This window comes from Nycticebus coucang, chromosome 3 (genome assembly GCF_027406575.1).
Source record: "Nycticebus coucang isolate mNycCou1 chromosome 3, mNycCou1.pri, whole genome shotgun sequence".
In the NCBI taxonomy this organism is placed as follows: domain Eukaryota; kingdom Metazoa; phylum Chordata; class Mammalia; order Primates; family Lorisidae; genus Nycticebus; species Nycticebus coucang.
Window position 1 is genome coordinate 95,504,935 of NC_069782.1, and position 27,116 is coordinate 95,532,050.

Sequence of the window (27,116 nt, forward strand, 5' to 3'; positions counted from 1 at the left end):
TCTGAGTAATTGGGACTACAAGAATCCACTACCATGTCCTGCCATTTTTTTCTATTTTTAATAGAGATAGGGCTTCTCTTTGCTTGGTCTGGTTTCAAACTCCTAAGCTCAAGCAATCCTCCTACCTCAGTCTCCCAGAGTGCTAGGATTACAGGCACGAGCCATTGCTCCTGGTCTGTTCACTCTTTTTAATTTTAATTATTTTAAGAGACAGGGTCTTATTCATTTGCTTAGGCTGAAGGCTTGGACTTCGGGGATCAAGGGGTCCTCTCACTTCAGTCTTCCAAAGTGCTGGGATTACAGGTATAAGCCACTATACCTGATCTCTTTTTAATTTTTGTTGTTACTACAGATACTGATTCTGCAGTCCAGGCTATTTCTGAGCTTGGCTTAGGCATCCAGAGCCCTTCCAATGTTAATGTCATTTATCAGTTCACTCAAGGCCTTTGGTGAGCAGAGAAGAACAACTTGAATTGGAAGTTTTTTTTTAAACAGAGTCTTACTTTTTTGCCCCTGGTAGAGTGCTATGGCATCATAGCTCACAGCAGCCTCAAACTCTTGGGCTTAATGATCCTCTTGCCTCAGCCTCCCAAGTAGCTGGGACTAAAGGTGCCTGCCACAATGCCTGGTTATTTTTTAGAGACAGGGCCTCGCTTTTGCTCAGGTTGGTCTCCAACTGCTGAGGTCAAGTGATCCACCTGCCTTGGCCTTGGATTACAGGTATGAGCCACTGCACCCTGCCCTGGTTTTTTGTTTTTTTTTTGAGACAGAGTCTCACTCTGTTGCTCAGGCTAGAGTGCCATGGGCTCAGCTTAGCTTACCACAACCTCCAACTCCTCCTAAGTTCAAGCAATCTTCCTGCCTTAGTCTCCTGAGTAGTTAAGGTGTACAGGTGCCTGCCTGGACACTTGGCTAATTTTTTTTTTCTTTTTAGTGGAGTTGGGATCTTGCTCTTGCTCAAAGTGGTCTTGAACTCCTGAGGTCAAGGAATCCTCCTACCTTAGTCTCCTAAAATGCTAAGATTACAGGTATAAGCCACTGAGCTCAGATTGAACTAGAAGCCCTATAGGGAAAATCCGAGTTTCCAAATCTATTTGATTTCATACAAGATCTCTCCTTAGGTTTCTCTTAATTTGAACTGATAATCTCAATTATGTCTTCCCTCAATTCATTGGAAGTGAATTTTGAGGGGAAGGAAGGAAAATTGCTTTGGAATGGTATAGGACCTATTTTTTTGTGTGTTCTGTGCCAGATTTTTCTTTTCTTAACTACCTGGCATGTGCCTAAAGAGCACACTAAAGACCCTACCTTAAAAACCAGGGACACATTGTTACTTACCAGGAGATCCTATACTAGGACATTCTGAAACATTTCTTCTAGGTTAGAGTTTGATATCTGGTATGGATCATTTACTTTGTGTTCTAAGTCATGACCATCCAAATGCCTTTATACATTGTAGAACTGCTATGTACAATGTTTGGGTGTTTTGAAAAAGTACAAACTGGGGGCGGAGCCTGTGGCTCAGTGAGCAGGGCGCCGGCCCCATATGCCGAGGGTGGCGGGTTCAAACCCAGCCCCGGCCAAACTACAACAAAAAAATAGCCGGGCGTTGTGGCGGGCGCCTGTAGTCCCAGCTGCTCTGGAGGCTGAGGCAAGAGAATCGCGTAAGCCCAAGAGTTAGAGGTTGCTGTGAGCTGTGTGACGCCACGGCACTCTACCCGAGGGCGGTACAGTGAGACTCTGTCTCTACAAAAAAAAAAAAAAGAAAGAAAAAGTACAAACTGTGTTTGCTCTCACACTGTGACAGTTGACACAGAAGACTGGTGTGATCTCAAAATATGTGGGAATTTCTCCCCACCAGCAAGCAAAAAGTCATCTCGGCAGTGAGCACCCATTGGGTCTCCACTAATGCAATTCTGACACTGTCTACTTGGAGATAGTGTTAGATCCCACCAGGTGAGAGCTCAGCCCCCAAGACTACCTCCCCTTTCAGGCACCGGTAGCATGTCCACGCTGACCAACCAGCTTCAAGTTGGGGCTTCCATCAGTCTCTCTTTGGGTTCAGTTAAGTTGATGGAGCAACTTACAGAACTCAGAGAAACAGTTACTTAAGTTTATTGACTAATAAAGGATATTACAAAGATACAAATGAAGAGATGTGGAGGGTAAGACATAGGGGACAGTGTGCAGGGATTCCATGCCCTCCCTGCGCACACCACCCTCCAGGAACCTCCACATGTTCTGCTTTCTGAACCCAGTCCTCTTAGGTTTTTATGGAAAACAGTGTTGAAATGTAATTAGCCCCAGCTGCAGTGGCTCATGCTTGTAAATCTAGCACTTTGGGAGGCCACCGTAGGAGGATAGCTTGAGACCAGTCTGGACAACCGATTGAGTCCCTCTATACACAAAAGATAAATGAGCTGGGTATGCTGGCATGCACCTATAGTCCTACCTTCTCAGGAGGCTGAGGCAGGAGGATGAAGCCGGGAGTTTGAAGTTGCTGTGTGCCTGGATGATGAGGTGAGACACTGTCACAAAAGAACAACAACAAAAAAATAAATATAATTAGCCTCCAGGGTATAGGGCAGGACCCTCTTTGGAATGAGAATTTTATGACCTACAATCAGAAAAGCAAGGGCAGGGGAGATTAGAGTCCTGCTTTATGGTAGGTGAAAGGAGGGCAGGATGAAGGTCAAAGAGATTGTTTCCTGAGACCTGCTCTTAGGTGTAACCTAAAGTTATAAAAAAAAGACTGTTAATAGGGATATGGTAGTTACGAGCCAACAAATATGGACAAAATTCAATGTGTTATCAGTGATCTTCAACTGATATTATGCCTCAGCAGACTGGTATTTTTTTTTCGAGGTAGAGTCTCACTATGTTGCCCTCAGTAGAGTGCCATGACACACAACTCACAGCAACCTCCAACTCTCGGGCTCAGGAGTACCTCTTGCCTTACTCTCCGAAGTAGCTATGACTACAGTTCCCCACTGCAACTCCTGGCTGATTTTTTCTGTTTTTAATAGAGGTGGGGTCTCACTCTTGCTCAGGCTGGTCTCGAACTCCTGAAGTCAAGCAGTCTACCTGCTTCGGCCTCCCAGAGTGCTAGGATTACAGGCAGGAGCTGCCATGTCCAGCTGTAACTCTCTTTAATAGAAGATAGCTCAGTTCTCATATCTGCATTCAATCTATTGTATTATGTTATTTTGATTAAAGTATTAATATATAAGAAAAATCTAGCCTAATGATACAGATATATAGTTGGAAAAGTGAAGAGTACGTTAATGGCCTTTCAGGGTAATTGTGGATATGTCATACTACTCTAAAACTTGACAAGTCATAGTTTCTTAATGGTTAGTTGCAGTGTGGTATCTGAAATCTTACCAGTGAACTTGTTGTATTCTGTTAACTTAAAATCTATTGCTCTGTCTTGCATTTTGGTTGGATCTTTAACTCATACAGTTATAACATGAGTCATTTAGAAAATACTGGTTCACTAAGGTATGCAGATCTTCCAAATGTTGACAGATTTAATTTTTTCAGTATTAAACTATGTTAGTATCACTACCAATTTCTTCTTAATCTTTAAGCATTGGGAAGCTGTCAAGCTCATGGTGGCAGATACACGTACCTGTTTCCCAAAACTCTGATTTTCACTTGAAAGCTTGAATTTTATTATTAGCAAAAAATTTTGACAGTTGTTTTATATGAAGTTGTTTTTTAAGAAAATGTCTGCTAAATAGCCAAGTCTGAATAATTTGTTGGTTGTTCCTTCAAAAATGGTATTCTATGGACCATGACTAGTTCAGCTCACAAGTCAGACAGTCATCTGTACAGGTATATAAACCAAGTACTTTATATACCAGCAATTTCATTCCACACAGGATATTAGAAAGATGTGCACTCAAGGGCAGAAATTTAATAAAATTTATCATTTTTACTGCTTTGTCAATGATAAATGAAACTGACTTTTAAAAAAATTGTACATGTGAATTGTATATAAAACCAGCACATTGTACCCCATGATTGCATTAATGTACACAGCTATGATTTAATAATAAAAAAAGTAAATAGAAATCTCAAAAAAAAATTGCACACGTATAGTGAAAAATACACTGTTCTTAATACCATTTGATGCCATTGCTGTAATTCATACTAAGATGCCAGCAGTTTTTACCTACAGTTGCCTTTGCACCATCAAATGTCAAATGTCATTCCAGTGAAAAAGGCAAATAATGTCATATAATTTTTTTGAGAGACGGGGTCACACACTGTTAACCCTTGCTAGAGTGCAGTGGTACAATCATGGCTTTCTACAGCCTCAAATTCCTGGGCTCAAGTGATCCTTCCCCCTAAGGCACCCAAAGTGCTGAGATGACAGGTGTGGCCTCGTGACTACTATAAAAATTGTTCTGACCTCTTGGACCCCCTAAAAAAGTATCAGAGACCTCCAGAGATCCATAGACCATCCTGTGAGAACCTCTGGTCTAAGTAATATTTTCCTTTTCTTTCTTTCCTTTTTTTTTGAGACAGAGTCATACTGTATTGCTCTCGGTAGAGTGCCTTGGTGTCACAGCTCTCAGCAACCTCCAGCTCTTGGGCTTAGGCAATTCTGTTGCCACAGCCTCCAAGTAGCTGGGACTACAGGTGCCTGCCACAATGCCCGGCTATTTTTTTGTCAAGCTTTGGCCGGGACTGGATTTGAACCTGCCACCCTTGGTATATAGGGCTGGCGCCCTACTCACCTGAGCCACAGGTGCTGCCCAGTAATATTTTATTTCTAACATTTAAGATTGAGTAGTTTCCAGGGAAATTATAATTAGCTTTTGGCTATCGCTCCTGCCTTGGATTGTACTTAGATTGTGTTATCTCCATTCAGTCTTAAATAGAAGATAGATACTGTTGTTATAACTATTTTATAGGCCAGGGAAGTTCGGAGAGCTGAAGTGATTTGGGTAAGGAACATACGGATAGCAAAGCCATGCCCACAATCCCTATGCCACAGTAAGGTCTTCAGTGTGTACGTGCTTGGGTTGGATAGGACAGACGATTCTGATGCTGCAGTTCTTATTCCTAGAGTAAAATGGAGAACTCTGACCCACTTCATTTTGAGAATGGTAAAATTTATATAACATGAAATTCATCATTTTCACCATTTTAAAGTTTATAATTCAATGGCATTTAGTATGTTAATATATTATGTAACAATTATCACTGTCTAGTTCTGGAACATTTTTATCACCCCAAAAGGAGATCCTGTACCAATTAACTGCAGTTATGCTCCATTCCCCTGTGCCCCCAGTCTCTGGCAAACAGTAATCTCCATCTTTATGGATGTACCTGTTCTGGATATTTCCTATAAATGGAATCATATATGGCCTTTTGTGTCTGGCTTTTTTTCACTTACCACGTTTTCAAGGTTTATCCAGCTGTGTCCTGTGTCAGTACTTCCTTCCTTTTTGTGGCTGAACAATAGTCCGTTGTGTGGAGATACTACATTCCCTTGAATCATTCATCATTTGATGGACATTTGGGCTATTGTGGATAGAGCTATTTTTCCTTCTTTTGTACCGACTCACTTTTAAAATGTATTAAAGTCATGGTTTTGATTTCCTTGATTAACTGTATAATTTTGGAGGGCATCATGGCCACTCAGCCTGACCTCTGTTGTATTTGTTTCCATATTCTCTGAGTTGCAATTTATTTAATTTTTGTTGGTGATATTATTGGCACTATTGTTGTTAGATTGCATAGTTTTACAGGAAAATGATAACTGATTTTTGCTTAGCACTTACTCTTGTCTGGCACTGTGCTTAGGTTATGTTATCTCCATTTAATCTTTATAAAATCTGTATAACATAGATACTATTATGCAATTTAAACTTCACTGTTGTAAAACTGAGATCTGTGCTAGCCCATAGATAAACAGTTAACATAAAGCCATATGGAAAATTACATGAGATTACAATTTTGTTCTTGTTATTGTAGTTTGGCTGGGGCCAGCTTCAAACCTGCCACCCTCAGTATATGGGGCCAGCGCCCTACTCACTGAGACACAGGTGCCGCCCAAGATTACAATATTTTATTAAACACAACAGTGAATTTCCTAATTTAGGGCTTTACTTCTGTCTTAACATACATATGGCACTGATGCCAAGTTTGATTATTCTGTTCTTCTTGGCTCCCGTCCTTGGGAAAGGATGATAAAAAGCATTACCTTGAGTGCATCCATTGAGTATATTTACCTTTTGCTTTCAAGATTAGCCCCTTAGATCTATAGGTCTTCATGTAAAGAGAATAATAGGTTTAAGATTGCAAGAAAATAAGAGCTATAGAAAGTCAATGTCTTTTGAAGATAGTACTCAGATATAATTTGTCCCCACACTAATGAAAGGATAAGGTCTCTGGCTGGGCGTGGTGGCTCATTCCTGTAATCCTAGCACTCTGGATACAGGTGGATACCTTGAGCTCACGAGTTCGAGACCACCCTAAGCAAAAAACGAGACACTGTCTCTACTAAAAATAGAAAAAAAACTGAGGCAGGAGGATTGCTTGAGCCCAACAGTTGGAAGTTGCTGTGAGCTATGATGCTACGGCACTCTACAGGGCAACAGCTTGAGACTCTGTCTCAAAAAAAAAAAAAAGAAAAGAAAGAAAGAAAGGATAAGATCTCAGAAGGTAAATACACATCCTTTATTTTCCCACAAATCCAGCCCTTACATATTTTGTGCACTTCCTGTTGGCAAGGTTTTATAAGTTAAAAGGTGAATCCACTGAGTAATCAACTATGAACATTCCCATCTCTCTTACTTCTCCAGTTTTTCTTTTCTATTGCTCATTTTTCTCCATGAGAAGAGCCACGTTTGTGTTATTTCAAAAAGATTTATAAATTTCCCATTCTAAATCTATAATATCTAAGAGACTTATTCACCTCTCATTTAATTTAAAACCGATTTGAGGGTGGCACCTGTGTTCACTGGGTAGGGTACTGGCCCCATATACCGAACATGGCAGGTTCGAACCCTGCCCTGGCCAGCTAAAACAGCAGTGGCAACTGCAATACAAAATAGCCAGGCATGTGGTGGGTGTTGTGGCGGGCTACGTGGGAGGCTAAGGCAAGAGAATCGCTTAAGCCCAAGAGTTGGAGGTTGCTGTGAGCTGTGACGCCACAGCACTCTACAGAGGGCGACAGAGTGAGACTGTCTCAAAACAAAAAAAAAAAACAAAAAAAAAAACCAATTTGAATGCCTCCTTTGTTCAAGGTATTTTGCAAGGCTGTGCAAATTGATAGAGAAGTATGTAAGACATGGCCATGTTTTTAAAGACCATTCGATCTTTTATGTTTCTTTTTGTGAAAAGAGACGTGTTGTGATAAGATACATGTTGTAATAAAAATACAAATGCTTAACTTTTTTGTATGCTTTCATGGATGGTATTTTAAATCATTGATTCCCTGAAAATGATTGAACGTGAAGTGCCTGACTTAATAATATGGAACCACTTAGATCAGATATTTCCTCTGAAAACAGAGAGCTGGGATAGTGGAGCTAAATTTACTGATGCATCTTTGGTTTGGTAAAGCATGACTGGTAAGGAATTTGTTTAAGGAACCTTTTATTCATTAGCTGGTAGTCAGATGTTGTTAGGACTTATGTGCTGAGCATTGTGGCTGTTCTCTCAAAAGAATACTTTGCTCACATTTTACTGAGAATACAAAATCACCTCATCAGCTTCCTCCTTTTCCCCCACAATTTACTTGTTTTCATCTCTTCCACCTCACTCATTTTTATTCTTCTTCTGAAAGATGGCCCATGTTCACTTTGATGAGGCTAATCCTTATTCTTGTGACCTCATTCCTTCTTGTCTCCTCAAATCCTAGTAGTTATTCCACTCTTGTGGCATTGCCCATCTCCTCATCCTTGGGCTTTCTTTGAATGCCCAGTATGTGAGCTGCAGTAGATTCTCGGGCCTCTGTCTTCACAGGAGAGAGATGGCAGCCATTAGAGTACACTAAGGTGAGGGTGTGATGGGGATGTTGGGGCTGCAAAAATGGGAGGCCAGCACTGCCCACGGGTGGGCCAATTTCATAAAGGAAGGTTTCACAGAGGTTTCTTTGCCGAAAGAGGAATTTGCAGGCTAAAGGAGTAGCAGTTTAGGAAAAGTGAATAAAGTCACAGAGGCACAAGAGAGCATATCTTCAAGTAGAATGTATGTGGTAGGAATAGGGTACAGACCCAGATCTAGAAGCCCTGTTATGTGCTATGTAAAATGAGTTGGGTTTTCATTTGGTCATTTGTTTATTCAACAAAGATTATTGAAAGCCCACTAGGTGCCAAGCACTGTACTAGGCTCCAAATGTAGAGTAGTGTGATTACCGCTCCAGTAGAGTTTACAGACATTAATGAACAGCATAGATGTATAATTGCTTCTGTATTCTCATTGAGCAATGAGAAAGGGGCATAAAGATTGAACAGGGGAACATGATGCTCTGTAAAATACTATGGCAGTTTAGACTGGGAGAGAGCAAGATCAAGAAAAGCCTGTCTAAGGAATTGATATGATTGAGATCTAAAGGAGTGGGAGTTTGTAGGCTAGAGTGAGGGGAAGGCTCCCTCCACCTTTTATTCTAGGAAAGAAAAAGAACAAGAGCAAAATCCCCAAGGCAAGCAAAAGCCTAGCAAATTCTATGTATGGATGGGGCATGACGAAGAGAAGTAGCAATACAGATGTCCTTATGAAGAAATTAGCAGGGCTTGGATTGAGGCAGAAGCAATAGATTAAGAGGGAAAAGATTAAAGCAGAATAAATTAAAAGAAACCCATACCTAAATAAATTATAACAAACTGTAGATCACTGAAGTCAAAGAGAAGACAGCATACTTCTCAATAGCAACAGCAAAAGCCAAAAGACAGCAGAATAAGATTTTCTAAATGTTGAAAGAAAACAACTGGCAACCTGGAATTGTGTACTCAAAAAAAAAAAAAACAGAGTCTCACTGTTGCCCTCAGTAGAGTGTTGTGGCATCACAGCTCACAGCAACCTCAAACTCTTGGGCTCAAGTGATTCTCTTGCCTCAGCCTCCCAAGTAGTTGGGACTACAGGCACCTGCCACAACGCCCGGCTATTTTTTTTGTTGTTGTCATTGTTGTTTGGGCCGGGTACAGACCACCAGCCTCCGTGCATGTGGCCTGTGCCATAACCACTGTGCTACGGGCGCTGAGCCAGAAAAAAAAAATTCTTAAAGAATAAAGGTGGAATAAAGACTTTTATAGATTAACAGAAACGGAGAGAATTTATCCACAGTAAAGGAACTTCTTTTTTTTTTTTTTTGAGACAGAATCTCAAGCTATTGCCTGTGTAGGGTGTTGTGGTCTCATCATAGCTCACAGCAACCTCTGATTCTTGGGGTAAAGCGATTCTCTTGCCTCATATTTTTTTTTGTTTTGTTTGTTTGTTTTCTATCTGTGGTAGAGATGGGGTCTTGCTTTTGCTCAGACTGGTCTTAAACTCATGAGCTCAAGCAATCCACCCTCCTCGGCCTCCCAGAGCATTAGGATTACAAGTGTGAGCCACTGTGCCTGGCCTCACAGTAAAGGAACTCCTACAGGATATATTTCAGGAAAAGGAAAATGAATTAAGAAACTATGAGATTCAAGAAGGATGAGATGACAGAAGATGCAGAAAGCAATAAATAAATGGTCTGTATAAAACAATTATATTTAGGGAGTATTTGAAAAAAATGATAGAACTAAAATATATGCTAAGAGCATGTAAGTCAGGACTAAGGGGAATTCTAGAGTTGAAGCATTCTAGGTTGGTGTTTTTGTTAAATTTCAGGGCAAGGATGTTAAGATATTGATTAACCTTAGACTTTACTAAGGTTAGTGTACATAGAAAATTTTAAAAGTAATTCAAAGAATAGCGTATAAATTCCAAGCAAGCAGAGAGAAGGGACAAATACACATTCAATCCAGAAAAGGGATTGAAATATAATAAAAAGTGGAATTAGTAGAAATTGAAGAGTAAAATGGTAGAAAGACCAAATATATAATAATTATAATATGTGTTAATGGAATAAACGCACTAGTTAAGAAAGATATTAGAGGGCGGCGCCTATGGCTCAGTCGGTAAGGCACCGGCCCCATATACCGAGGGTGGCGGGTTCGGGCCCGGCCCCGGCCAAACTGCAACCAAAAATAGCCGGGCATTGTGGCGGGCGCCTGTAGTCCCAGCTACTCGGGAGGCTGAGGCAAGAGAATCGCTTAAGCCCAGGAGTTGGAGGTTGCCGTGAGCTGTGTGAGCCCAGGGCACTCTACCGAGGGCCATAAAGTGAGACTCTGTCTCTACCAAAAAAAAAAAAAAAAAAGAAAGATATTAGATTAGACATAAACTTTAGTAATATACTTTTTGTAAGAGACACATCTGTGTGAGGTTGAAATCATGCAAGGAATAAGATGTACTATACAAATATTAAAAGAAAATTGGCCTGGCTCAGCTCCTGTGGCTCAAGCAGCTAAGGTGCCAGCCACATACACCTGAGCTGGCAGGTTCGAATCCAGCCCGGACCTGCCAAACAACAATAATGGATGCAACCAAAAAGTAGCCAGACATTGTGGTGGGCTCCTGTAGTCCCAGCTACTTGGGAGGCAGAGGCAAGAGACTCGCTTGAGCCCAGGAGTTGGAGGGAGCTGTGATACCATGGCACTCTACCCAGGGCAACAGCTTGAGGCTCTGTCTCAAAAAAAAAAAAGGAAGAAAAGAAAATTGGCCTAACGATGATAAGCTTAAAGAAAACATGCATTATTAGCAATAGAGAAGCTTATTCTGTATGATAAAAGATTCAGTTTGCTAGGAAGATGTAACAGTTCTTAACTTGTATGAACCTAATTGAACATCCTCAAAGATACATTGTAATTTGTATAATTAATTTTTTATTAGGAGGAAATTGAGAAATCCATCATCATAGGAGGAGATTGCAACATATCTCTCAATTATTAGTAGATCAAGCAGATATAAAGTTAGTAAAGATACAGAACATTTGAACAATTAACAAGCTTCATTTTATAGTCATCTCTGCAATTACATACCAAGCAATTAGAGAATTCATGTTCTTTTCAAGCATATGGAGCAGTTAAAAAATTGTATTACATACTAGATCATAAAGTAAGGCTTAATAAATTTCAGTGAATTGTTATCTTACAGATGACAGGGTTTTTTTGGGGGGGAGGACAACAAAGTCTCACTCTGTTGCCTTGGCTAGAGTGCAGTGCCATCATCATAGGTCACTGTAACTTCAAACTCCTGGGCTCAAGTGATCCTCCTGCCTCAGCCTCCCAAGTAGTTGGGACTATAGGCATATGGCACAACTCATTTTTTTCTTTTCTTTTCTTTTTCTGATAGAAATAGGGTCTTGCTCTTGTTCAGGCTAGTCTTGAACTCCTGAGATCAAAGATCCTCCCACCTTAACCTCCCACAGTACAAGGATTACTGGTGTGAGCCATTCTATCCAGCCCAGGTAACATTTTTTGACCACAGATAAAATAAGGTTGCCTATAATTACCAAGGTGTTAGAAATGAAAAGAGAGTTTAAGATGTGGTGGCATGCACCTGTAGTTTGACTACTTAGGAGGCTGAAGCAGGAGAATCACTAAGCCCAAGAATTTGAGGCCAGCCGAGGCAACAGTGAAACTCTGTCTTCATTTAAGAAAAAAAGAAAAGAGTTTAGTAAGGCTACTGGCTATAAAATAAGTATGATAAAATCATTTGCTTTTCTGTGCACTAGCAATAAACAGAGAAGGTCATTTAAAACAGTGGTTCTCAACCTTCCTAATGCTGCTACTCTTTAATACAGTTCCTGTGGGTCACGACCCACAGGTTGAGAACCACTGATTTTTTATTTTTTTGAGAACCACTGATTTAAAACAAAACATGATCCACTTATAGTAGCAATAAGAATTACGAGGTAATTAAAAATAAATACAAGAAAGCATATGTAAGACATTTTTGCAGAAATTATAAATTATAAACAAATTGAGACTACCTATGTTCAATGTTAGATGCAGATTTTTTTTTTTCAGACAGAGTTTCACTTGTCACCCTCTGTAGAGTGCTGTGGTGTCACAGCTTACAGTAACCTCAAACTCTTGGGCTCAAGTGATTCTCCTGTCTCAGCTTCCTGAGTAGCTGGGACTATGGCCGCCTGCCACAATGCCCAGCTATTTTTAGAGATGGGGTCTCCCTCTTGCTCAGGCTGGTCTCAAACCTGTGAACTCTGGTAATCCACCCACCTTGGCCTCCCAAGTGCTGGGATTACAGGCATGAGCCACCGCACCTGTTCTTAGATGCAGTTTTATAAAGATGTCAGTTCTGGGGCAGCGTCTGTGGCTCAAAGGGGTAGGGCGCTGGTAGCGGGTTCAAACCCAGCCCCGGCCAAAAAAAAAATAAATAAAGATGTCAGTTCTCCCCAAATGATTCTATTTAAATTTTATGCAATTATATAATATATGTGTAATTGAGAGGAGTAGGAGAAGGAGGTATTTAAAAGCCATTGCTATATTCTAGTTAAGAAGCAAAGAAGGCCTGAACTAAAGCAATAGCAATGAGATGGATGCAGGAATAGAAAAATCTGCTAGATTTGGCAATTTTCTGAAAGCGGAGAGTTAGGAATAAGATAAACATGATCCATCATGATTAAGCTCATTCATCTTGGGAATGCAAAGATGAATTAGGACCAGGAAATCTAATAATAGCTTACTCAATAGGTCAAATTAAAAAATAGTATCTAAATATATGCCTGAAAAGTTTTTGATGAAATTCAACTCACTATTAAATTAGAAAATTTCAGAAAAGAGAAAGATATTGCCTATTATGATACCTATTTTAAATCAACAGCCATATTGAATAGTAGGTAACATACTAGGCTTATTGTTATAATCAGAAGAAAAGGTTGCCTACAATTATCTTTAATATTATTTTTTGTCATTAATATTAACATGTTAATAACTTGTTCTGAAAGTTCTGGTATTACCTAAGCTATAAGTCATAGATGATGGAGAAGAAAACATACCAGTCTACTAAAAAATACTGGTAGAAGGTTATTTATTTATTTTTTTAGTTTGTTTGTTTTTAGAGACACAGTCTCACTTTATCGCCCTTGCTGTGGTGTCACAGCTCACAGCAAGCTCCCAACTCCTGGACTTAGGTGATTCTACAGGTACCCACCACAACGTCTGGCTAATTTTTGTTGCAGTTTGGCCGGGGCTGGGTTTGAACCTGCCACCCTCGGTATATGGGGCTGGTGTCCTACTCACTGAGCCATAGGCACCACCCTTGTAGAAGGTTTATAATTGGTAAGAGACTGGGTGCAGTGACTCACACCTATAATCCTAGCACTCTGAGAGGCCGAGATGTGTGGATTGTTTGAGTTCAGGAGTTCAAGACTAGCCTAAGCAAGAGTGAGACCCCTGTCTCTATTAAAAATAGAAATATTAGCTGGGTGTTGTGGCCCACACCTATAGTCCCAGCTACTTGGGGGAAGCTGAGATATGAGGATTGCTTGAGCCCGAGAGTTTGAGGTTGCCTTGAGCTATGATGATGCCATAGCACTCAACCCAAAAATAAATAAAATAAAGCAAAACAGGTAAGAAATCAGTAAAAGTGTTAACAAGTAGCTGGACAAAGGTAAATATTTAAAAAAATAGTTCATTGCTTATAAAGCACCAGCTACCATATTGGACACCATAAAATTGTCCATAAAAGATATTAATAAATGGGTAAAATGGTCCTTAGGGAGCTTAAGTATGTTCAAGAATCAATCTATTTATAGAAAAGAAAAACAAATTTTAAAATAGAAGAAAACTAAGTAGATGTTTGATAAGTGATATGAGATACTAGTAAAAGTATAAATTAGTGTAAGCATTCCGAAAGCAGGTTGGCCCTTTATTCCAAGAGATTTTTACTTTTTTTTTGTAGAGACAGAGTCCCACTTTATCACCCTCAGTAGAGTGCCGTGGTGTCACACAGCTCACAGCAACCACCAACTCTTGGGCTTAGGCAATTCTCTTGCCACAGCCTCCTGAGTAGCTAGCACTATAGGTGCCCACCACAACGCCCAGCTATTTTTTTGTTGCAGTTTGGCCAGGGCCGGGTTTGAACCTGCCACCCTCGGTATATGGGTCTGGTGCCCTACTCACTGAGCCACAGGCACCATCTGAGATTTTTACTTTTTATATTTGATGGTTCTCCATGTAGAAATTTAGCCAATGGACTTAGTAATGTGAACAAATAATTTATTTTTATTTTTATTATTTATTTATTTTATTTTTTTGAGATAGGGTCTCAAACTGTTGCCCTGGGTAGAGTGCTGTAGCATCACAGCTCACAGCAACCTCAAACTCTTGGGCTTAAGCTATTCTCTTGCCTCAGCCTCCTAAGTAGCTGGGAGTACAGGTGCCCACCACAACGCCTGGCTATTTTTTTTGTTGTTGCAGTTGTCATTGTTGTTTAGCTGGGCTGAGTTCAAACCCACCACCCTTGGTGTATGTGGCTGGCATCGTAACCATTGTGCTACAGGCACTGAGCCTGAACAAATAATTTATATTTGAAGATATCTATTATAATATTATGTATAACCGTAAATACTGACAACAGTCTAAATAGTCATCAAAATTTGATTGGTGGGTAATGAATTATGGAACATCTATAGACAAGTTAACACTTTGGATTGACTAAAAACTGTGTCTTAGGAAAATGTTTACTATAGAGTATTATATAATAAAAGGAGATTACAAAACAATTTGTAAATATACACTTAACTTTTCCCTCTCAAAAGTAGGAAGAAAGAGCAAGAGAAAATGTTGATTAGTCTGGATACATTAAAAATCTCTCCAGTATTATTTCCAGGTAATAAGTAATTTTTTTTCTTTAGCTTATCTGATTTTTTTTTTTTTTTGGAGACAGAGTCTCAAGCTTTTGCCTTGGGCAGAGTGCCGTGGCATCACAGCTCACAGCAACCTCCAAGTCTTGGGCTCAAACGATCCTCTTGCCTCAGTTTTTCTACCCCTCGTAGAGATGGGGGTCTCACCCTTTGCTCAGGCTGGTCTTGAACCTGTGAGCTCAAGCTATCCACCTGCCTAGGCCTCTCAGAGTACTAGAATTACAGACGTGAGCCACCTCTCCCAGCTCTGATTATTTTTTTTAAACAATGTTGGTATAGAAGGCAAGTTAAATTTGTTTAGGTATTACTTAGTATATTTGGTCAGGTCAGGGTTGGTAATAATTAATATGTGTTTGTAAGTGGTAGGATTATGGCTTGATGTAGCTCTGTTTAGGTTTAAATTTTGTGCTCGTGATAGGGCAGAAAAAGGACATTAATAATAAGTGGATATAATTTACTCTTTTGAGAAGTCCGGGAAAAGAAGAGAGAGGTGTATGTGTGCATGTATGTATGCATCCGAGTTAAATTCCATGCCTGTGCAGTCCAGCATCTCTATACATAGTTTGCCATCTTCCTTTCACAGCCAAACTTCTTTTTTTAATATTTTTTTCTCCTATAAAGAGAAAAACTTACAGATGGGTAAAGTGAAAATTTAATGGTTCTTTCCCCCCCTGCTCTGACTCTCCCAGTTTCCCTCCCTGGAGCAAATACTGCTAAGGGTCATTGTCTATACGTGGTAACTTTACACAAGTGGAATAAGTACATATATATTCATTTGCAGTTCATTTTTCTCATGAAATACAACTTAGATATTACTTTTATGTCAGTGTGCAGAGATATTATAAAATATTGCTTCTCTGTCATTGCTAAGCTGTAGCCTATGTAGGACTTCTTTGTTTAATCTGATTTTGTGTCGGACCTTGTCTGACATAATGATTTTCCTGTTCCACTTCAATATTGGAAGATGTCCAACATTTTTATTTTGTTGTTGCACTTTTTTGCCTGCTCTGCTGTTGGAGCTTGGGATTTGCATAAAATGAAAATTCCTATAACAGGAACAGGTATGGCTTCTAGAAAGGATTTTCCAAGTGATCTGAAAAAGAAGAAACTTCAGGAATATGAATTATGTGCCTATCAGTGTGATATGAAAATGATGTGTCTCATTCCATGACAAGTGGTTGGTGACAATGCTGAATACATTCTTTGGCTTTCAAACACAGTTGATCACTGGTTATAGGAAGAAACAGGCTGCTCATTTTTTTTTTTTTTTCAGCCTGTTCAATTTGAAAAACCAACAATTATTTTAGAATACACAAAGTTTTTTTGAAGAGTGGACAGAGCTGATCAGTACTGTGGATGTTATAGATCTACAAGGAGGTGCTACAAATGGTGGGAAAAATTATTCTTCTGGCTGGTAGAAGTTGCACTTATGAGCAGCTACATCCTTTACTCATTAGATAAGGAGAGTGGAGAAAAAGCGCAGACATGCCTTTCTTTTTTTTTTTTTTTGGCCGGGGCTAGGTTTGAACCTGCCACCTCCGGCATGTGGGACCGGCGCCCTACTCCTTGAGCCACAGGTGCCGCCCAGACACGCCTTTCTTACAGGAGAAATCTCATCACTCAGCTTGTGAACAACAGAAATTCAACAAAGAAGGGACCATCATCTTCTGACACTGAGGAAAGGCTAAATGGGAAGATGCATTTTACAATGAAAAATGAAAAAAGTCAACAAAGAATTGCATGGTTTTCAGCAGAAGAAATGAGAAAGGTGGAAGGAGAGAAACTATTTTGTACTCTGACATGCAAGACGAAGCCTGGACTGCATTCTGAAGATTGCTTTAAGAAGTACCACACTCAAAAAAAATTATAAACAAAAATAAACAAAAACACTTCAATTATTTTGTGTAACCTCGAGTAGATAATAAAATCAACAGGTGAGTTCGTATTTATGTTTTTCTCTTTTAAAACTGTAATACAAGTAATGTACCAGCCTCTTTCCCACCCAAAATAAATAAGAGCTGGAGAGTATGCAGGTGGCCAAAAAAATTGGATTAGAAAGGGTTATCTTCCATTGGCCAGGCACAGTGGTTCATGCCTATAATCCTAGCACGTTGGGGAGCCGAGGTAGGAGGATCATATGAGGCCAGGAATTCGAGACCAGCCTGAGCAACAGAGTGAGACGCGGTCTTTACATATTTTTTTCCTGTCATTTTACATCATCTTTGAATTAATTAATAATCCTCAGTCTAGCATTCAAGATCTGCCAGTAGAACAGAATTTAGGATTTCAGCTTCTTCTCCCACTACCTTGTATTTGCCCTGGGCCCCAGCCTGCTTCACTCCTTGATGATGATTCTTTGTGTCTTTGTTTAATTTTACAACTAAAATTTCCCTCATATTTCTCCTCTTCTCCTCTTTGTGTCCAAATGCTGTCTTTCATCTTGCCGTCCTTTCTTTCTTTCTTTTTTTTTTTTTGCAGTTTTTGGCCAGGGCTGGGTTTGAACCTCTCACCTCTGGCATATGGGGCCAGCGCCCCACTCCTTTGAGCCGCAGGCACCACCCTTGCCGTCCTTTCTTTTTCTGTTTCTCAAGTAGACTTGGGGGCAGGGAGTATGTAAGTCATTTATTCATTCAACTAAACCCATTCTCCTTGTAGCCTATTCTAGTCGTAACCCAGCTATAATCTCGCCTGCTTTCTCTTTTTTTTTTTTGTTGAGACAGAGTCTTGCTCTGTTGCCAGGGCTAAAGTGCGATGGTGTCATCGTAGCTGCCTAGGCTCTGTGGATCCTCCTGCTTCAGCTGCCTGAGAGCTGGGACTACATGCTTGTACCACCATACTTGGCTAGTTTTTCTATTTTCAGTAGAGGTGGAGTCTCATACTTGCTCAGGCTGGTCTCAAACTCCTGAGCTCAAGCAATCCACCCACCTTGGCCTCCCAAATTGCTAGGATTACAGGCATGAGCCACCGTGCCTAGCCTATGTCTTCCCCTTTTTTAAATTACCCAAAGCACTTTGTATTTCTGTGTTATTACCCAAGTCTACTTTATAGTTTCATATAAAAATAAAAACAAAAATTTTGTTTTCTTAATAGATTGTAGATGCATTAATAACAAAGACTATCTTTGCTTAGTTTTTTATTCTTGTAATTATTAGTATGTTTGTATATAGTGAGCACTCAGGAAGTATTAATTGGATAGAACTGAATTAAACTGGGGGGGAAAGCCCACACAAAAGCCTGCAATTTGCACTTTCTAGGGAGTCAGTGATCGTTTTGCAGAATAAACTCCTTATCTGTAAAGATGGCTTTAAAATGCTTACGCTTTGTAACACTTACAGGCCTTTAAACTAAGAACTTAGATTTAATGCATTAGTGACTGGCTTCTCTTTTCAAACCCAAAGCATTACCTCAATGAAAGCTGCTTAAGAATAAGTCATTCTTTTTCTTTTCATAGAAACCCATATTTTTAATTTCTTATGACGAAGCAAAGGCATAGAGAAGTTTTGTAACTCATTCATAAACAGAAAAGAAGCAATGAAATAAGAATTGAAAGAATATACTGTTATAGGCTTGGCACCTATAGCACAGTGGTTATGGCACCAGCCACATACACCATATGAACCCCTGCCTGGGCCAGCTAAACAACAATGACAACTGCAATAAAAAATAGTCAGACATTGTGGCCCAGCTACTGGGGAGGCTGAGGCAAGAGAATCACTTAAGCTCAAGAGTTTGAGGTTGCTGTGAGCTGTGGCGCACTCTACCCAGGGCGACATAGTGAGACTCTGTCTCAAAAAAAAAAAAAAAAAAGAATATACTGTTATAAATATAGTGACATTATTCTCAAATATAATATCCATAACATTAACCTGAAATTTAGTGATTACGCCTAAGTACCTTTAAGTTCTCTTAATAGGATTCCAAAATATTTGCCTTCTATGAATTGATCCATGTGTATACAACTACTATTTATTGAGCACTTACTGTGTGTTGATTATGCATTAATTTAGGTGCAGAGTTAAAGCAGTGAGTAAGACAAAGAGGCAGCCTTCATGGAGCACAAATGAAATTACATTACACGTATTTTATAACTTAGACATTACTTTTATGTCAGTGTGTACAGATGCTATAAGATACTACCACACACAGTGAATTGGTAACAGAGCAGAACTCGCTGCCAGGAGACTTGGATTATGATTTCTCTTCTGCTGACTTTGGGCAATTCAGCCTTTCTTTCTTTTTTTGCAATTTTTGGCCAGGGCTGGGTTTGAACCCACCAACCCTGCTTATGGGGCTGGTGCCCTACTGCTTGAGTCACAGGCGCCGCCCGCAATTCAGCCTTTCTTTTTTTTTTTTGTAGAGACAGAGTCTCACTTTATGGCCCTCGGTAGAGTGCCATGGCATCACACAGCTCACAGCAACCTCCAACTCCTGGGCTTAAGCGATTCTCTTGCCTCAGCCTCCCGAGTAGCTGGGACTACAGGCACCCGCCACAACGCCCAGCTATTTTTTGGTAGAATATACTGTTTGGTAGAATATACCCCGGGGCCGGGTTTGAACCCGCCACCCTCGGTATATGGGGCCAGCGCCTTACTGACTGAGCCACAGGCGCCGCCCAATTCAGCCTTTCTGTGTGCCATTTCTTCCTGTGTAAAAAAAGCACGTTAGACTGGAACTTTTTAAGTGACTTTAGTCCCTTCACAATTTTGAGTCTGTAAATTGGCAGAAATCCCTTGACTTCCAGAAAGACAAAGCTGGAAACTGGCTTCTTTCATTTAGTCTACCTGGTTTCCTTACTCTAATTATGCTCCCTGTTTCTACTGAGCTAAATGGCCTATCCACTTTCTTTTTTTCCTTAAACAGAGAGAAAAGTAAGGAATTGCTCTCTTGTGATTTGTAATTGAGGCGGATTTTGTAGTACTTGGTAATGTTCAGAGTTATGTTATTTAGAAATATTTAAAAATTGTATCAGTCTGTTGTGGTGTTAATTAGAAAGTTTTTGAACTAGTATATCTTAAATGTTTTTTTTTTTCCTGACTACATACCTTCACCATCTACAGATACACACTTAACTCTTATTTATTTATTTATTTATTTGTACAGGTTTTGGCTGGGGCTGGGTTTGAACTTGCCACCTCTGGTATATTGGGCTGGCACACTACTCCTTTGAGCCACAGGCGCCGCCCAACACTTAACTCTTTTTTGTTAAATGTTTATCTGTGAATGGTGAGGGTATGTTTTCCCTTTTATGCCTTTTCTGTACCTTACATATTTCTATAATGAATATGAATTATTTTTGTAATTGGGGAAAAAATTAAGATAACTGTGTAAGGAAGCACATCTCTTTTAACTGGTTTCCATGCCTTTAGTTTTCCCAGTGTTTCTTGCTTCTTAAAAACCCTCATTCGGCAGGGCGTGGTGGTTCACGCCTATAATCCTAGCACTCTGGGAGGCCAAGGTGGGTGGATTGCTTGAGCTCAGGAGTTCAGACCAACCTGAGCCAGAGCGAGACTCCATTTCTACTAAAAATAGAAAAACTTGCCATGCGTTGTGGCTGGTGCCTGTAATCCCAGCTATTCCGGAGGCTGAGGCAAGAGAATTGCTTGAGCCCAGGAAACAGAGGTTGCTGTGATCTGTGACACAGTGGCACTCTACCTAGGGTGACAGAGTGAGACTTGTCTCAGAAACAAAGACAAAAACCAAAACCCTTATTGGTTTCATGGCCTACCAAGTAAAACTGCAACCCTGCTTGACCTGTAGAGGCCTTTGCAACTGGGCTTCAGCCTGCCATTCCATCTCATTACTGCTGCTCCCCTTCTACAGAATTTGTTGTGAGCCCTTCAATATATTGTGTTCTTTGATATTCAATATTCTGGTTGCTCAGGACAAAAATTATTTTAGACTCACCTTCACCTCTTGACTCAGTATATCAAGAAATCTGTCCCTTCTCATCACTACCACTGCTGCTGCCCCAGCCATCTGGTGTTGCCATAGCTTTCTAGCTACTTCCCTGCTTCCATCCTGGTTCCACCACTATTAGTCATCTACACAGCAGCCAGATCATGTCATTCTTCTGCCAAACCCTCCAGAAGCTCTCTACCTCAGTCAGGGTAAATGCCGAAGCCCTTACACAGGCCTACGAGTTCTGTGTGATTCTTCCTACCTACCGCACCTCATCACTTCTGCTTTCTCAGTTTTACTGCAAACACTGGCTTCTTTACTGTTCCTAAGTCACACCACTCACACGCCTGTCTCATATGTCTGTGTTTGCTGTTCGCTCTGTATGGAATGCTTTCCCTTCAGGTCTCTGTTTAAATGTCATTTTATCAGAGAGACCCTCCCTGATTGCCCTATGTAAGATAGTACACCTGTCTCTAGTCCCATTCTGCTCCCTCTTTGCCATTTCCTTTGCTTTGTAGCACTTAGCACCCCGAGGTACGCGCGCGCGTGTGTGTGTTGCCTGTCTCCTTCCACTGGAATGTTGGCTGCTCGGGGTGAGGGCTGGGTTTAGTCCCTGCTGTATTCCTATGTCCTATGTGCACGTCATCCTTTCGAATCTTGTTCTGTGCATTCCCTCTATGGCCTAAAGTTTGATCTCCCTTCTCTATTGGATAATTTCTTGTTGTCAGTAAGCATTTTCAACTTTTCTCTTCATTAAACCAAATACAAGCAACCTTCCCTCAACTCCATATATTCTAATTACCAAGGCATTAGTTTTCTCTCCTTCCTTTCTTTCTTTTTTTTTTTTTTTTTTTTGAGACAGAGTCTTACTCTTTCACCCTGGATAGAGTGCCATGGCATCATTGTAGCTCACAGCAACCTCAAACTCTTGGCCTCAAGCCATCCTCCTGCTTCAGCCTCCTGGTAGCTGGGACTACAAGCACCTGCCACAATGCCTGGCTAGTTTTTCTATATTTTAAAGTAGAAATGGATTCTTGCTCTTACTCAGGCTTAGCTCGAACTTCTGAGCTCAAGCAATCCACCCTCCTTGGCATCCTGAAGTGCTAGGATTACAGGCGTGAGCCACCCATGCCTGGCTTCTCTCCTTCCTTTCAAGTTTCTTGACAGAGTTCTGTAAAGTTCTCACCTTCCCCTCCTCTCTCTAGTTCCTCCCTTGGTCCTCTGTTTACAAGACTTCTGTCTGTCTCTAGCATGTCAGCGAAACTGCTTTGACCGAAGTCTCTAATTGTGAAAAATAAGGAAGTATTTTTTGCCTCTTTTCTTCCTTTTCCTAGTGTTCTCCTGTACTGATTATTCTGTTTTCCCCTTTGTAATTCTCCCTCCAGCCTCTCAACTTCCTTTTCTTACTCCTTACCTGCATCCGTTGTCTTTGCTGGTGCCTTCTCTGCTCTTCGCATAGCGTTTCACCCTGCTCTGTCCCTACCTCTCTTGGCTTACTCTGAATCCCATCACCCCGTCACTGCATCTCCTCTATGCTTCTAACTACTGTTTTTGTGCTTATGATTCCTAAATATATATTGTTCGTTTAGATTTTCCTCTTGAGCTCCAGGTTCATTTTTTTTTTTTTTTTGCAGTTTTTGGCTGGGGCTGGTTTGAACCCGCCATCTCCAGCATATGGGGCTGGCGTCCTACTCCCTTGAGCCACAGGTGCTGCCCCCAGGTTCATATTTTCATCTCTCTTCCAATATCCCATGCCAAATCTGCAGAATCATGCACGGTATCTTAATCTTCCCAGAACAATGCAACGTAACAATAAGCAGTTGCTTTTCCACAGCTTGGTTAATGACCCAGCTGGTTATTTAAGGCAACACTTGGGAATCTTTCTTCATCACTTCCTTTCCCTAACACCACCATGTCTGAATGGGCACCACCTTCTCTCTCACATAGCTCTTTTGAACCCATGGTTCTCAAGGCCCTGCTGCAGTTTAGATCTGCATCCTCTTCCCCTTTATATACCATTCTCAAGTGCATGGACTCTGAAGCTACTCTGCATGCATTCTGATTTTGGATCCACTGCTTACTAGCTTTGTGACCTTGGTGAAGTTCATAACTTCTCTGTGCCTCAGTTGTCTTACAGGTAAAATAGGTATAATAATTTGTTATGAAGATTAAGTGATTTAACAGATACAAAGTGCTCAGAACAGTACCTGACGTATTATGTTTTTTGTTACTTTGGCTATTGCAGTGGCCACCTGGCTGACCTCTGTACTGCTGGTCTCTTCCCTTCTAAAGCATTTTCCACCCTGCCACAGAGTCAGCTTTCAAAAATGGACATTGGAGCACATCCTTCTCTTTTGAAAGTTTTTTGGTGGCTTCCCGTGGTCTGGCTACTACTTATAGATTCAGCTCATCTCCAATTGTCCCTCTTCTCTCACTCTGTGTTATTAAATAATTGACAGTTTTCTGAATATGCTGAGATCTTATATGCCTTGGCATCTTTACATATGCTGTTTCTTCTTCTGCTTGAAGTGCCCTTCATTCCCGGTTTAGTTTGCAATTCTTTAATGATCCGTCAAGACCCCACTTCAACCTCCCATGGAGACACGGCCCTCTTCCTGTAGAGTTGCATAGTCCCTTCACACTCACCGCAATGCATTGCGGTTATTTATGTTCCCTGTCTTTCTGTCTTCTTGACAAGACAGTGAGCTCCATGATAGGTGTTCAGCTTCTACTTCCTCTTCCGATGCTGGGCTTTTGTACAGTGACCAGCGTTGAGCAAATGCTTTATAAACATTGTTGAATTAGTAATCAGGTGTTCAGGAGTTTACTAAGATTTCTGTGCTTCTTCTCTTCAATTTCTCTAGGCTACAAGAATTAGTCGATCGAGTGCTGGAACGTTTTCAGGCATCTGGACTAATAGTGAAAGAGTGGAATAGTGTGAAACTGCATGCTACAGTCATGAATACGCTATTCAGGAAAGACCCCAATGGTAAGTCCTGCATGGAACTGTAGCACAGTTTGATCAGCAGCCTTGCAGGATCCCTAAGGTTTAAATAGCATGGACTATCTCTGATAGGTCTTCTTTTTTTAAAAAATGTATTAGCTTATTTTGAGGCGTGAAGTCTAAGTGGGGAAGGACATATCTAGCATGGGGCTCTGGCTTCTAGATGTTTAATTTCTGTCACATATAGGGTTGTCAGATTTAGCAAATAAAAAGAACAGGATGCCCAGATAAATTCCCTGAATGAATAATTTTATTTATTTATTTATTTATTTATTTATTTTTGAGACAGAGTCTCACTATGTCGCCCTGGGTAGAGTGCCGTAGTGTCACAGCTCACAGCAACCTCCAACTCTTGGGCTCAAGCCATTTCCTGCCTCATCCTCTCAAGTAGCTGGGAGTACAGGCACCCGCCACAATGCCCGGTTATTTTTTGGTTTTAGTTGTCATTGTTGTTTGGCAGGCCTGGGCTGGATTTGAACCTGCCAGCAGCCGCTGGCTACAGGCACCAAGCCTGAATGAATAATTTTTTAGTATAAATATGTCCCATGCAATGCTTTGTGGCTGTCTTCAAAGAGAAAAAAGAAGAAATGAAGATTAGTAAATAAAAGTAAATGTTATACCAGTGGAACCTTTGCAGGCAATTTTGCCCCCTGGAGGACATTTGGGACTGTTTAGAGACATTTTTGGTTATCACACTGGAGGTGAGTTGTTAATGGCGTCTAATGGGTAGAGGCATAGGATGGCTCTCTAAGACAAAGAATTATTCTTCCCAAGATGTCAGTAGCACCAAAGTTGAGAAACCTTGCTTTAGAGCAGTGGTTCTCAACCTTCCTAATGCTGCAACCCTTTAATACAGTTCCTCATGTTGTGGTGACCCCCAACCATAAAATTATTTTCGTTGCTACTTCATAACTGTAATTTTGTTACTGTTATGAATCATAATGTAAATATCTGATATGCAGGATATATTTAGGCGACCCCTGTGAAAGGGTCGTTCGACCCCCAACGGGGTCACAACGCACAGGTTGAGAACCGCTGTTTTAGAGTAATAATTTCTTTTTCTCATGAAATCTCAGCCTTTGGATAACAATGCTTTGTTTTAATCCTTGATTGGATAATTATTTATTTGAAAAAGGATTTTTTTCCCCATTCCCACTTCCAAAGTGAAAACTTCTTTAGCACATTCAGCATCTGATCAAGAGACATAAATTGAAGCTATATGAAACTTTTCCTCTGCAAATCTGTTCTTTAAAATGTATTAGCACAGCAGAAGGTTGGAATATTTGAGCTATCTACATATTATAATGTAGCTTGTCCAAGGGAAACGTTTATCTAGGTTTATGATGTTTATTTATTTATTCACTCGTTCATTCATTCATTTGCTTATTTACATGTACAATTTCTATTTATCTATCTGTTTATTTTGAAACGGTCTTTTTCTGTTGCCCTGGCTAGAGTGCAGTGGTGTTAACACAGTTCACTGCAACCTCAAACCCCTGGGCTCAAGTGATCTTTTACTGCCTTAGCCTCCCAAAGTATTAGGGTAGCAGCTGTGAGCCACTTTGCCCTACCTGTTTATTTTATTTCAGACAGTTTTAATTTTGGAAAATAGTGAGATCTCCCGAGGTGATGTATGTTTTAACATCATTATGTAAAAGCAGAATTTCAGAACACTAAACTACACTATAAATTCCTTGGTTCAGATGACACCGTGTATCTAGCACCATACAATTGAACCTTCTGTGATAATAGAAATATTCTGTATCTGTGATGGCCAGTATGGTAGCCACTAGCCATGTGTGATTATGGAGCACTTGAGAGGTGGCTAGTGAGACTGTGAAAGTGAACTTTTATTTATATTTAACCATAATTCATTTAAATTTAAACTTGTCTGGATAGTGAGTGCTGTTTTGGACAGTACAGGTATAAACAATATTTCATTAGCTATTTAATAGCTATCATTAGTGCATTTTAGTCGTTAAGTCTCTGTTCAGAGCTCTTAAAACTGTATCATATTCCATTATCAACTAATCTCTTAACATGGAGTTCAGTTATGCTGGAATCTGTGTATTCTGTATTGTGTGATCCAGATTTGGATTCACAGCTTTATATGAGAAAATGTGTTCACAGTGTAGTTATCCCTTCTTACTTGTAGGTATTTTAAGTATAATACCTTTATTGAGATATAATTCACCCATTTGCCATGTACAAGTCTGTGGTTTTTAGTATAATAAGAGTTGTGCAACCACCACCACAGTTAATTTTAGAACATTTTCATCACCTCAAAAAAGAAACTCCATACCCATTGGCAGTCACTCCCCGTTTCTTCCTGCCTCACCCCTCCACTCCCCAGCCCTAGGCACACCGGTCTGCTCTCTGTCTGTATAGATTTCCCCTCTTGGGTATTTCATATAAGTAGAATTGTACACAGTATGATCTTTTGTGATTGGCTTCTTTCACTTAGAATGTTTTCAAGGTTGATCTATCAGTACTTCATTCCTTTTTTTTTGAGACAGAGCCTCAAGCTGTCACTCTGGGTAGAGTGCTATAGCATCACAGCTCACAGCAACCTCCAGCTCCTGGGCTCAAGCGATTCTCCTGTCTCTGTGCCTCCCACGTAGCTGGGACCACAGTCGCCCGCCACAATGCCTGGCTATTTTTTTTTTTTTTTTTTTTGGTTGCAGCCATCATTATTGTTTGGTAGGCCCGGGCTGGATTCGAACCTGCCAGCTCAATTGTATGTGGCTGGTGCCTTAGCTGCTTGAGCCACAGGAGCCAAGCCCTTCATTCCTTTTTATTACTGAATAATATTACAGTTGACATCAGTTGACAGACATTTGTGTTGTTTCTATTTTTCAGCTATTATGAACAATGCTGCTATGAACATCATGTGCATGTTTTTGTGTTGGCATATGTTTTCAGTTCTCTTGGGTATTTACCTAGGTGTGGAATTTCTGGGTATTATGGTAATAGCATGTTTAATCTTTTGAGGGACTGAGATTATTTTCCAAAATGGCTGCACCAATTTACATTCTACAGCAGTACATGAGCATTTCTGTTTCTCCACATCTTTGCCCACACTTGTTATTATCTTTTTTTTATTTATCATTATAGCTATTCTTGTGGGTGTAAAATTTGTATCTCATTTTGGTTTTGATTTGCATTTTCCAAATGGTTAATGCTACTTAATAGATTTTGGACTTGTCATTAAATATGTCAATGTTCAGATAATATTCTTTCTGCTTTTTAATTGATATTTTTTGGTATTAATTTACTTTT

The 27,116-nt window shown here is 40.3% G+C and overlaps 1 protein-coding gene across 5 annotated transcripts in view; it reads left to right on the plus strand.

Moving 5' to 3' along the window:
• ASCC1 (activating signal cointegrator 1 complex subunit 1) overlaps window positions 1-27,116 on the plus strand; it is a 126,441-nt gene that overhangs the window by 67,484 nt on the left and 31,841 nt on the right. For all 5 annotated transcript variants that reach the window (XM_053586227.1, XM_053586226.1, XM_053586223.1 and 2 more), the window contains one exon: window positions 23,698-23,822. In XM_053586227.1, coding sequence (XP_053442202.1) covers window positions 23,698-23,822 — 125 coding nt within the window. The remainder of the gene's footprint in view (window positions 1-23,697; window positions 23,823-27,116) is intronic.